This window comes from Trichomycterus rosablanca, chromosome 6 (assembly GCF_030014385.1).
Source record: "Trichomycterus rosablanca isolate fTriRos1 chromosome 6, fTriRos1.hap1, whole genome shotgun sequence".
Classification (NCBI taxonomy): domain Eukaryota; kingdom Metazoa; phylum Chordata; class Actinopteri; order Siluriformes; family Trichomycteridae; genus Trichomycterus; species Trichomycterus rosablanca.
In genome coordinates this window covers 23,593,511-23,606,296 of record NC_085993.1, presented here as the reverse complement: position 1 = coordinate 23,606,296, position 12,786 = coordinate 23,593,511, and the positions used below count along the sequence as shown (strand labels likewise).

The 12,786-nt window shown below is 36.4% G+C and overlaps 1 protein-coding gene across 1 annotated transcript in view; it reads left to right on the top strand.

Moving 5' to 3' along the window:
* esyt1b (extended synaptotagmin-like protein 1b) overlaps positions 1–12,786 on the top strand; it is an 84,752-nt gene that overhangs the window by 69,549 nt on the left and 2,417 nt on the right. Inside the window, exons 39-50 of the mRNA XM_062996734.1 lie at positions 1,449–1,554; positions 1,817–1,993; positions 2,084–2,166; positions 2,422–2,470; positions 3,887–3,976; positions 4,642–4,737; positions 4,816–4,887; positions 4,975–5,061; positions 5,152–5,298; positions 7,158–7,297; positions 10,763–10,894; positions 12,133–12,238. Coding sequence (XP_062852804.1) covers positions 1,449–1,554; positions 1,817–1,993; positions 2,084–2,166; positions 2,422–2,470; positions 3,887–3,976; positions 4,642–4,737; positions 4,816–4,887; positions 4,975–5,061; positions 5,152–5,298; positions 7,158–7,297; positions 10,763–10,894; positions 12,133–12,238 — 1,285 coding nt within the window. The remainder of the gene's footprint in view (positions 1–1,448; positions 1,555–1,816; positions 1,994–2,083; positions 2,167–2,421; positions 2,471–3,886; positions 3,977–4,641; positions 4,738–4,815; positions 4,888–4,974; positions 5,062–5,151; positions 5,299–7,157; positions 7,298–10,762; positions 10,895–12,132; positions 12,239–12,786) is intronic.

Here is a 12,786-nt window from a genome sequence, read left to right as displayed (position 1 = left end):
ATTAGTGTCCTCAGTTCCCAAACGCTTATTGAGTGTTGTTAAAAGGAAAGGTGATGTAACACAGTGGTAAACATGCCCCTGTCCCAACTTTTTTGGAACGTGTTGCAGGCATCAAATTCAAAATGAGTGAATATTTGCAAACAAACAATAAAGTTTATCAGTTTGAACATTAAATATCTTGTCTTTGTAGTGTATTCAATTGAATATGGGTTGAAAAGGATTTGCAAATCATCGTATTCTGTTTTTATTTATGTTTTACACAACGTCCCAACTTCATTGGAATTGGGGTTGTAGATGGTAAAAGAACTAGAGAAAAGTTTTTTATAAGTGAATGACAATTCTATCATGAAGTTTACACAAACTGGTGAGCCATGACCCATCTTTGCTTTTAAAGACTGAGCCTTTCATTCTCTTTTTGTACCCAATCCTCACCTGCTACCATTTCCCCTGCTTTTTGGTGGAATGTTTAAACAGTGTAACTTGAGTATTCTATAAACTTTTCACTCTTGTCTCTGTCCCAACTGGCTGCTTTTGAGTGTGTTGCAGGAATCAAATTCAAAATTAGGTTTCTCTTACTATTTTCTCATATAGTTTTGAGTAAAAGTAATGCCTTTTCTTTAAGAACGGACATTACACCATATGTTCTGCTTTTTAAACTAGTCAAACCTGTGCTCTCTGTTACACAATGTTATCCAGTTGAGATTATTATGTTAATAAACATATGAAGCCATAATTACGTTTGTAAAACATGTAGTTTTTAGCACCCAGGTGCAGCGTGATATTCCACTAGCACACCAGCGCCAAAATTCTGAACTACTCGGTTTGAAATTCGGTGTTGCCACCGGTAATTGGCCACCGTATCTGCTGAGGGGGGGATGACCAGACTATGGACCCTGATAGGCGGAAGAGACGTCTGTGCAGAATGCAGGGGCGAGAAGAGTCCAGTGACATGCTCTTCTCGGATGCAATCGGATATCCCTCAGCAGTGGAAGCCAAACTGACTGAGAAGTGTGCAGTGACATGCTCTTCTCGGATGCAATCGGATATCCTTCAGCTGTGGAAGACAAACTGACTGTGCTAAATCGGGAGGAAAATGGGGAGAAAATGCATAAATCTTCTGTGAAGACCTTCTAGAGGGCCTGGTTTGGTATCAAAGTTTCAGTTAATAGATTAAGGTCATTGCTCTGAGTAGACCACTGTATTTCCAAGCATTCCAAACTCACAATCACAAGGGCACAGTCATGCTGGAACAGTAAAGGGCCTTCCCCAAACAGTTGTCACAAAGTTTCGCCTACCATTTATTTTATATAGTTGATTTTCTACACCTGTTAGGATGGATGTGAATGAAACACCTAAGGTCAATAATTTGGAGGGGTGTTCACACACTTGGCTGTATAATGTTTTTAGGTTTGTATTGGTGTGTATATGACTGTGTTTGTGTTCCTCAGTTCACAAGAAAAGGTTCATCCAACCATTCCTGCCGCTGAAGAAAAAACAGACATCAAACACACATTGCCTCAACACACAAATCCTGACTCTGGCTTCAGCAGCCAGGTAAGAGTTGTGAATCTTTGTTATTACTAATTTAACACTAATAATGTTTCATATATTTTTTACTTTTTATATGATGTTCAGTACATATTATGAAAAAAATTGGACGGATCAACCAAGTGCTGTTTTTATTTCTAATCATTGTTAACAAGCTCTTCATACTGTGATGACTACTTATATACTATTTTCTGCTGAACAGTTTGTTATTATCTAAACATTTTTATTTAAAATTATCTAAAAATCTTCTCCTGATTTGTCCTTGTAGGGAGTGCTGCGTATTCACCTTCTAGAGGCTCAGAATTTGGTTGCTATGGACAGTTTGATGGGGGGCATTATGAAGGGGAAGAGTGACCCCTATGTTAAGATAACTGTTGGAAGCCTCACATTTAAAAGTCATGTGATTAAGGAGAACCTCAACCCCACCTGGAATGAGATGTATGAGGTGTGTATGGAATATAATGTCATAAAAATAGATGTGGATGTAATACACAGTAATCGTCACTAAAAGGAGCTTGTCTTTATTTTGTACCAGATGATTCTGAGCCCCGATTCCAATCTAGAAGTGAAGTTTGAACTCTATGACAAGGACATTGACTCCGATGACTTTCTTGGAAGGTTAGTGTAGAATATGCTGATAAGAACACTACAATGGATGGGTGTTTAATTGATTTGTCAAACATAGTGCAGTATGATAGCATCACATCACTGTTTTACATAACTGAAATTACTTCAGCAGTGTAGATCACCAAGCTTCTGTAAACCTTAATTAGAACAGTTTTTGGTCATTATGTATTAGGAAATGTTTTATTTGTGTTTTAGTTTTTTGTGAAAAAAATATAATTACTTTTTATACTTTATTGTTTGCAACAGGTTCAAAATTAAACTTGGGGATATCATTAAATCCCAGTACAATGACGGGGTAAGTTTTTTACTAAACCTATTGGTTTGATTGCTGAATGACAGACACTCACTTGAATCTGTACAAAATGTATGTATTTAATAGGCTACATTGCTTCTATCACAGCAGCATGACAAAGCATTTTGTAAAAAATATTGCCACAAGCAGCGTCCAAGTCCAAATACTAAAACAAAATTAGGGCCAACATTGCAATTACTGTTAAAGCAGCCCATATTGATTTGTGTCCACCAGTCTCTGCAGTTTTTGCAGATAGTGTACTGAACAAGGCACTTAGGTTTGGCACCGATCAGATATTGTATTTCTGCTCAATTTTTGCTGATGTATTTAAATGTCATAATACCAGACTGCCTGTACAACTGATCTGTACAGTTACCGTTTTACTACTGTACCTTATTTTAAATGTAGCAAACAAACGCATTATTGATCAAGGCGGTGCCCACAGACACTTCAAATATAAAAGTGCTTTATAGACTGACAAATGTTTAAATCCGAAAACACAATTAGCACATCTTAGATTTGGGTTTTATAGTTGGAACTACATAAAACCCACTTACACTGACTGACACTGTGTTATAAATTACTAAAAATATGTTGGTTCCTTCTTGAGTTTCTTTTGGTCACTGTGGCAACCTCTTTCTTAAGTTGCTTTATTTCTTATCCTTTTTCACTTCTATTTCTCTAGTTAGCTTTTGGGCTTTAACTTGTAAGTGAACTGAATACCTGATTGAGTTACACCAAATTGCTCTGTTGTTTTTTTTTTACCTTTGGTCTCTCTCTTTTCTTTTTACCCAATTACCAATCATCACTGTTAGTGGGCACTTGTCTTCAGCCCTCTACAACTGCTGGTCAAACTTAGCTTTGAGCTCCTTAGTTGTTGATTTATTCATTCACAATTATATTTGTTTTTATTTCCTTTCTCTAGTTTGCTTATTTCATTTGTTTAGTTAATTTTATTTTCCTTTTTTTATCTTGTTTCCAAGTTAAGTCTCCTGCACTTGGGCCTTATTAATCCCATGAACCAATGGGGTAACATCTGGAGCCTCAATTTGACACACTCGGCACACCATTATAAATAATCCATAATTATATAAGAAAATGCCAAATGTTAAAAAACAAGAAACTCAAAACAAGAAGCTCAATGCTTGATGATGTTTTTTAGCACAATGCTTTGTCAAGACCAATGACACACTAACGGAATTAGGAAAAAAAATCTAATTAAAGAGCCACTAAACTAAACCAGGTGAAATGATTTCTGGCTATTAACTGACCTTATATTTTATTCTTTATACAAATAAATGGCTATGAAATTAGTTAGAGCATTTAATTGACACACACAGATTCTCTTTTTATAATACTTACCTACTGTGTAATTTGTACACTTTGGTTTATTATACCTGTAGCATTTCTCTGTTGTAGTGGTTTACTCTGAATGATGTGAAACATGGCCGTCTTCATCTGGTTCTGGAGTGGCTGCCCACTGTATCCCACTCTGACAAACTCCAACAGGTATGTACTAGTTAATGTGGCTTTATCCAGTCAGATGTGTTTGTAAATGTATATTTACATTTACATTATTTAGCAGACACTTCCATCCGAATCAACTTACAATTTTGGCCGAGTACAAGTCAAGCAATTGAGGGTTAAGGGCCTTGCTCTTTTGTTTTTTTGTTTTGTTTTATTAGGATTTTAACGTCATGTTTTACACTTTGGTTACATTCATGACAGGAACGGTAGTTACTCATTACATCAAGGTTCATCAGTTCACAAGGTTATATCGAGCACAGTCATGACCAATTTAGTATCTTCAATTCACCTCACTTGCATGTCTTTGGACTGTGGGAGGAAACCGGAGCACCCGGAGTAAACCCACAAAGACACGGGGAGAACATGCGAACTCCACACATAAAGTACCCAGACTGCCCCACCTGGGGATCAAACCCAGGACCTTCTTGCTGTGAGATGACAGTGCTACCCACTTAGCCACCGTGCCACCCAAGGGTCTTGCTCTAAATCAAAACAGTTGCAACCTGGCTGTGGTGAAGGCTTGAAAGACTGAGCTTCCACCTATTAGTCCAGTACCTCAACCACTAAGCTACCCCTACCCTAAATACTACATGTGCATTACATGATATGATGTGTATTTTGTGAATGTGTATTTTCTGTTTGATCAGGTGCTGCATATGCAAAGTGCTCAGTGTTACCAAAATAAAACTTCACCTTCGGCTGCACTGCTGTTCATCCATATTGAAAGAGCACATGCATTACCTGTAAGTTACACACACAAACATACAATCACCTTATTGATTTGTTCATTTTAAATTCATAGTCTTTTATTGTGTGTGTAGTTGAAGAAGAGTGGAAAGGAGCCTAAAGCTGGAGTTGAACTCATACTTGAAGGAACCTCTTACAGAACTAAGGCAGGAAAGGTTTATAATTAAAAAAATATATTTTACATTTGGATAATTCACTAAATTTATTTTTTCTGTTTCCTTTCATCTTTATAGATGTGTGATCGCAGCACTTCTCCTCAGTGGCATGAAGCATTCCAGTTCCTGGTTCATGATCCCAGCAAAGACATGCTGGTTATCAAGGTACAATTGTATATTTGACACTTGACTCGCACTTTAACTCACATGATCAGAATTGTACAGTTTTTAATTTATAAACCTTTTTCTTTACAGCTTTTAAGTGGGTGGGATCAGCCTATAGGCTCTGTGGTTCTACCACTGAAGGAGCTTCTTTCCAGACCAAAGCTTCTGCTGGACCAGTGGCTGAATCTGGATGGAGCTTTAGCTGAAAGTCAGATCTTGCTGAGAGCACACCTCAAGGTATCAGCAATATGGGTCATGTGGACTAAAGTTAGATCCTCCCCTCTTGTTACTGTCTGTGAGAAGTTTGCCAGTTTATTCTTGTCGTTATGAGTATCCTCTCACACTGGTTTCATTCAATCTCTCTCTACAATGCAGAATGTGGATTGGCTGCTCCTAAAAGTCCTTTGTTTTGATAAGACTAAAATAAAACGTTTTAAGCAGTATCAGCTTATTACTACAACCCATTAATAAAGTATGGAAGTGTTAGCACAAAACAGCCAAAGGACTGACCTGGCAAAACCTAAAAGATAAAAAAAAATAGAAAGAATGGGCCAAAACTGCTTAATTGCTCAATTTAAAAGAATACTAGCTATCATAGCTGCTGAAGGTAGTTCAACCAAGTATTGAGCAAAGGGAATCAATACCAAAGGTTGAAATTTTAGTTCTTGTTTTTTTATTAAACATATTCTTACTTTGATTGCAGCGAACAGCGGTCCCCAACCTTTTTTGCACCACAGACCGTTTTTATATAAGATATAATTTCACGGACCAGCAGGATCAGAAGGATTTAAAATGAAATTATACGAGGAGCATAATAAAAACTTAAAGTGCATAACAATACTACTCACCAGTAATGGAAAATCAGTGGGAACCCTAAGCTTTTTTGCTGCTCATTTTAGCTAGCTTGTGAGCTTAATTTTTTGGTATTACGTGACTGAAATAGGTACGTATCAAATGCGTCAAGTATTGCTCCGTGGGTCATTTATTACCGGGCCGCACAAAAATAATAAATAATTTATTCTATTTTATAACATCTGTCTGTTCCTCTTGATATTAGCCTATGATGTTGCTTCTATTACAGCAGCATGACGAAGGATTTTCTACAAGTACTGCTACAAGCAGCGTTTATCAAGGACCAACAACTACTACAGCACAATTTGGGCCAACATTGCAATTACTGCTAAAGTAGCCATATTGATTTGTTTCCACCAGTCTCTGCAGTTTTAGCAGATAGTGTACTCAACAAGGCAATTAGGTTTGGCACTAATTCTGATGTTTTTGCTGATGAATGTAAATGTCAGAATACCTGATTGTCAGTTCAGTTGATCTGTACAGTTATACAACCTTTTTCTGTTGATACCATTTTACTAATGGCCTGTATTTTATAGTTACATCCAGACAAAACCCACTCACACTGACTGACATAGACTGTGCTATAAATCATTTAAAATATTTAAATTCTAAAGTGTTTAAAGAATAAACTTTATTCAAGTGATCTCCAGGACTAGTTTAATGGGGATTTAGGTTCAGTATTCTAACAACAGATTTGTAAAGATGAAAAATACTATTTAAGTTTTCCCACTCCAGATAATCAAACTCTAGTCATAACTGTTTGATCAAGATGGTTGTGATATAAAGTAAGAAGGTTGTGCAGAATCTCTATTGACTTCTCAAGGCAAATCCATTATCATAGTTACAGTCCACAGCTTGGGTCAATATAAATATATAAATAGATACAAGGATAATGTAACAACTTGACCTTCCAGGTCCCAGTTGCATTTTGTCTGCAAAAATATCTAGGTGTGCCAGTAATTGTAATTCATGTGGAAAATGTTATTAGATTTTAGATTTCTCCCATACTTTCCAATAAATCTGTGATTCAGTAATTGAAAGCTATTAAATAATTTCTTAATAGTGCACAGATTTATTTACTAATAACTGTGATGTTATATATTGTAATATATGTTTTGTAAAATGTATGTGTCGTTATTGCTCTTTGTTGAATGCTTCAGACATTGGCCTCTTAATTTTAAAAAGTCAGTTTGTTAAAGCAAAGAAAAAGGCACAGTTATATATTTTTTTCTGTTTGAATGTAGATCTTGGACTCTAAGATGGCAGCACTCATGGCACTTGGTACAGGCCCTGTACTGAGCAACAAACAGGCAGCCATCACTGGGCAGATCAGAATTTCATTGTCCTACCAGAAGAAACTTGTTGTGCTCATTCACGCCTGCAGGTCTGTATACAGTCTCACATTTGTTTTTATTATATTTAATGATTTAGATTAATTTAATTTAAAGTGACGTACACATGAGGCAGAATGTAGTCAAAGCAAACTCTTGAGGGTAAAGAACTAAGTAAAGCTTTAGTACATGTCAGTGCATTTCTGAAATTTGAATTCATAATCTGAAAGTAAAATATTGCCAGGATGTCTACAAAAGCACAAAAGCACCTATTGCAATTGGCATTTAATGAGTACATATTAGAGGTGCATAATCAGAATGAATCAAAATCAAAATTTTTATTTATAATTACATTCAACAATATGTTACTTGCATTGCAGTTTGATATAACTATCATAAGCAGGTGGTTGCACTTGTTCATTAATTTAAACTGTACTGTTCATTCATTTAAACTCTACTGTGTATTTTGCTGCATAAACATTGGAAACTTTTATAGAAATTATAGATTTGTGCACTTTAAATACAGTTTCCTAAGCATTAGCCTTATGAGGGATGGCATAGTTCATGGAATCATATGAAAATGAAATCACTGGCAGATCCAATTTGTGTGAATTTGATCACAGTAACCTGTAATGTGACTTAGTAGTGTGCATGGCCCCCACGTGCCTGTATGCACTTCCGGCAACATCTGGGCACGCTCCTAATGAGTCAGCAGATGCTGTACTAGGGAATCTTTTTTCATCTTTCATCTTCTTGCAGACAGCATAATGATCACCACAGCATCTTTAGTCTCTTTCACATGTCACATGTGCTCAGTGTGAACCTGCTCTCTGTGAAGACATTTGGGTGCCAGTGACAGACCTGTAAATTCTGATGTTCTCTGGCGAATGTCAGTTGAGCTGTCCAGTGCTGGGCTGTGAGCACAGGTCCCAAGTATATATGTACATACAGCAATATGTACACCACTAGCCTGCTGGGGGTCATTTTGTAGGGCTCTGGCAGTATTACTCCTATTCCTGCTTGCAGATATCATCTTGCTGCTGGGTTGAAGCCCCTGTATAGCTCTTCTCGTGTAACAGCCTGAGCATCTCCTCCATGCTCTTGAGACTTCTGGTAGATATAGCAAACCTTCTTGCAAAAACACGAATGGCTGTGCAATCCTGGAAAAGCTGGGCTACCTGTGCAACCTGGCTGCATTGGCTGCATTTACACCTCATTTTACCAATAGTGACAAGGACACAAGCTGAATGCAAAACTAGAGCAAAATTCATCAAAAAAGATAAGGAAAGAGTAACCAATGGTTACCACCACCTGCAAAATCTTTCCCTTTTTGGGGCTTGTCTTGCTGTTGCCTCTCCAATGTCACTTTCATTTGCACCAAAGATGGTAAAATTTATTCACAATTACTTGTACTTTCTTACTGGACAGATTGATATCTCTGAAGCTTAACTGACCTGGTGTTATACTGTAATGATTAAGTGTTCTCTTAATTTTTTGAGCAGTATATATTACATCTGACTTGTACTGGCAAAAATGTCCTTTGCAAAAATGTAGCAACTTCTCATACAGGCTTAGCTACCATAAACATCTTCAATAATGCTAAATATCTAAAGCATTTTTAATTTTTAAAACATGACACAGAGAAAGTGTACAGTTTTTATAACATATAGATCAAATATAAACTGCCAAATATAAACTGAAGAACAAAATCATTGTTTTATTGTTATTAAGTGCCATTATTTCATCCTCTGGCAACCGTAAGGTAAAGATTTGCAAGAATACATTCATTAATAGGTAATGTGTATTTAATGGTAATGTATGCTTTTCAAACTTTAGTAAAATTAGAATTAAAACAGTTAATTGTATTAGTGTTACATCTACCCTCCTAGGACAGATTATTTATTAGGATGCATATGCAGAGACATGAGCATAACTTTACTAACTGGCAAAGCAAGGAACGTGATTAACACACGTGACAAAACACTGAACACTAGGGGGGAGCTGCAATGTCAAACATGGATCTCTAGGCTACAGGCTATGCTAATGCTAAACCAATGGCTGTGGCCCCGACAGACAGACAAGGACTCAGAGACTGGCTGAATCAAAGAGCAAGCTTGGGTGGACAGAGGCTTTGGGAAACCAGCTGAACTTGGCTGAAACATAGTCATGGCCAGGGTATTCTGCAAGCATGACATAATAAAGCAATAAGCCACGAGAGGCCGTGCGTTACTGTGCGTTACTCTGCTTCGCGTCGTGCCAAAAACGTCATTCCCCGTGCTAAAATCATAGCAGTAACGCACGGTCTCGAGTGGCTTATTGCTTTTATAAAACGGCGGTCAACATAAAATACAATAAATACAACAATGTTTAATTCATAAATTTATTTATTGTGTATAAACTTACATTATAAAACGGATAGTTCCGGTCCTAAAATCTCATTGGCTGAGCCGCGTTCGAAGCGTTGTAAAATCCCCGATAAACGCACACCTAGGACCACCTCACATCATTCCATATTAATACGCCACTGAAAAGAAAAAGTTAATGTTATTTTCGCCCTCATGTTGCCTAGCAACACTGTTAATCGAACTACCTGGCGTGGCGGAAGAATGCTTTATTGTAAGTTTATACACAATAAATACATTTATGAATTAAACATTGTTGTATTTATTGTATTTTATGTTGACCGCCGTTTTATAAAAGCTATAAGCCACGAGAGGCCGTGCGTTACTGCTATGATTTTAGCACGGCCTCTCGTGGCTTATTGCTTTAATAAAGCATTCTTTCGCGATGCCAGGTAGTTCGATTAACAGTGTTGCTAGGTAACATGAAGGCAAAAATAACATTAACTTTTTCTTTTCAGTGGCGTATTAATATGGAACGATGTGAGGTGGTCATAGGTGTGCGTTTATCGGGGATTTTACAACGGCTTCGAACGCGGCTCAGCCAATCAGATTTTAGGACCGGAACTATCCGTTTTATAATTGTTATTTACCTATACAAAAACATTTATATTGTACATCTAACTACAGTACAATAAACTACATGTGGTTTATTACTTTAATGTTTGGTGCATTTCATAAACAAATTAAACCAATGTTAAGACAATGCTTTTCTCAAAAGTCCATAATACAGAGAGAAATATAGTTTTATATGTTGTAGTTTTATAATAATAAAGATTTTACAATGTTAAGGTGTAAGGGTATGGAAACAAAGTAATAATAAGTGTGATCGTTTAGAACAGTGGTCTACACCAGGGTTTTTCAAACATTTTTCCAGTGACCCACATTTTGTCCAGGATTTATTACGTGACCCAGGCAACACAATGCATCTTACTCTGCCTATACAAGATGTAACATAAAGCCTCCACAAGGGGGCGTTCGCATACAGTTTCATTAATATTTTTTCTGAGACTCATTTTTTTTCGGCTTGCGACCCACCTAAAGGTTTGAAAAACCCTGGTCTAAACAATGGTCTACTGCATACATGTAATACATGACGGTTGTGTTATTTGTGTTTAGAGGCCTGGTGACTTCATCCAAAGAAGGTTTAGACACCTATGTCTCCCTGATTCTGCTCCCTGATAAGAACAAAGCCACAAAGAAAAAGACAGCTGTGAAAAAGAAAGACCTAAATCCAGAGTTTAATGAAAGGTGTGTAGAACAATTGGTATATACAGTATGTGCATACATTTGTGATGTATCTATAGACTATATCTATAAACTACTGTCACTACCTGATGATTTAAGTTCTCGGTTAAAAGACAGAAGTGAATGTGAGATAAAACTAACAGTAGATTGGACTAGCATTTAATCACTTTAAAAATGTCAGCTAATTAATCCTGTAATTTGAGTTGGATGAGGCAGATAAAGCCACATTTATGACTATATCACTCTAAATTCGCTAGAGAGCATTTCATGATGCTCATCACTATTATCATAGATTAGAGTCTAAAATGCATTTGGGATGTTAAAAAGTGTGATAATTTGAAGTAGCTTGCTGCTTATATAGCTCTTTTCGACTAAAATAACTCTGGTTCCTGAACTGGTTCCGTTCAGGCCTCTTAAAACCTCAAATGCTTGCTGCTGTAAACCCAAACCCTAAGCCTTATTGCTAACTTTATCATATTTTGATGTTTTTGTTGGACTCAGCTTATGTTTATTTGCTTTAATCTGTTCAACGGCACATCTGATTACCATAAACTCTCAAAATTGACAGAGAAATTGATTTTTTTTAAAAGGGAAAATAATGTCCTGGTATGTTTACCTCCTCTATTTTATTTTTGCAGCCTTACATTATCGACTCATCAAACTAGAATGTAATATTAATGATTTGAGACTGAATTCTCATAATAGATTGCTGCATCACTTAAACTTTTGCATCATTCAAAAACAATATATTAACTTTTTTTTTTTTTTTTTTTTTTTTTTTTTTTTTGTACCAGTGATAAAATTGTCATGTCGACCGGGACAGTCCAGAAAATCAGTTTTGCTTTGCATTTAGTCTTGTAAAGCCACAACTAGAATATGCATCTTGAGTTGCTTGAGAGAATTTAAATAAATATCAAAAATTAATTAGGGTGTCAATAATTAAAATTTAAAACCCAGTAAACTAATGTTTACTGAAGGCACGGTTTAAGTTTAAGCTGCACCTTACACAACTAAAGTACATAGTATGGCAAATGTGTTATTTTGTAATACTAGTAGAGTGTTTAGCCTGTCATTCACACAGTTTAAATGTAATGTTGTAAGGAAGAAACAAACATTCATGAATTAGTATTTGTAATTAAGAAGGTTGGTATTTTTTCATAAGATCATGTTTGTCACTTTCCATAGTCTGTGTGTAAGTGTGTGTGTGTTTGCCGATGCAATAATCTAATAATATTTCTAAGGTTTGAATACGATATGAGTGTGGAGGATGTTCAGCAGCGACTTTTGAGTATTTGTGTGAAGCACAGCTCGTCCTTCATGAGTCGAGACAAAGACGTCATTGGTCAGGTAAGTGATTAATGATTTTTCATATTATCAGCTAAGTGTGGCAAATTATGGTAATTGAATATCTTTTTCTGCTAAATATTGCGTTGCTGCAGATATGCTTACTGGCCGCTATATAATAAACACCATACTTATATGGGGTAGAACCTCATTTGCTTTCAGAACAGCCTTGATTCTTTGTGGCAACAATCTTTTAAGATTTTGGTCCAATTAACATACAGTAGCATTTTAAAATGAATGCCAGTTTTTAGCTGCAAGGTAATGTTATAAATCTCTCATTATACCACATCCCTGCTGTACTGGATTCAGAAAAAGTGCTCTAAATGAATGTTTATGGAACCAGTTTGTGCACAAATGCCAGAAACAGCTAACATAAGATGCTAAGTTGTTGCCAAAAAAGGAAGCATATGGTCAGCAACGATACCCTCCTTTAAGCTTAAACCAGTCTGGATATTGTCCTCTGACCTCTCTTATCAACAAGGTGGTTCGGACCATACTGCCACTTACTGGAAAAACAACAAAAGCATGATTTGTACCAACAACCATACTAG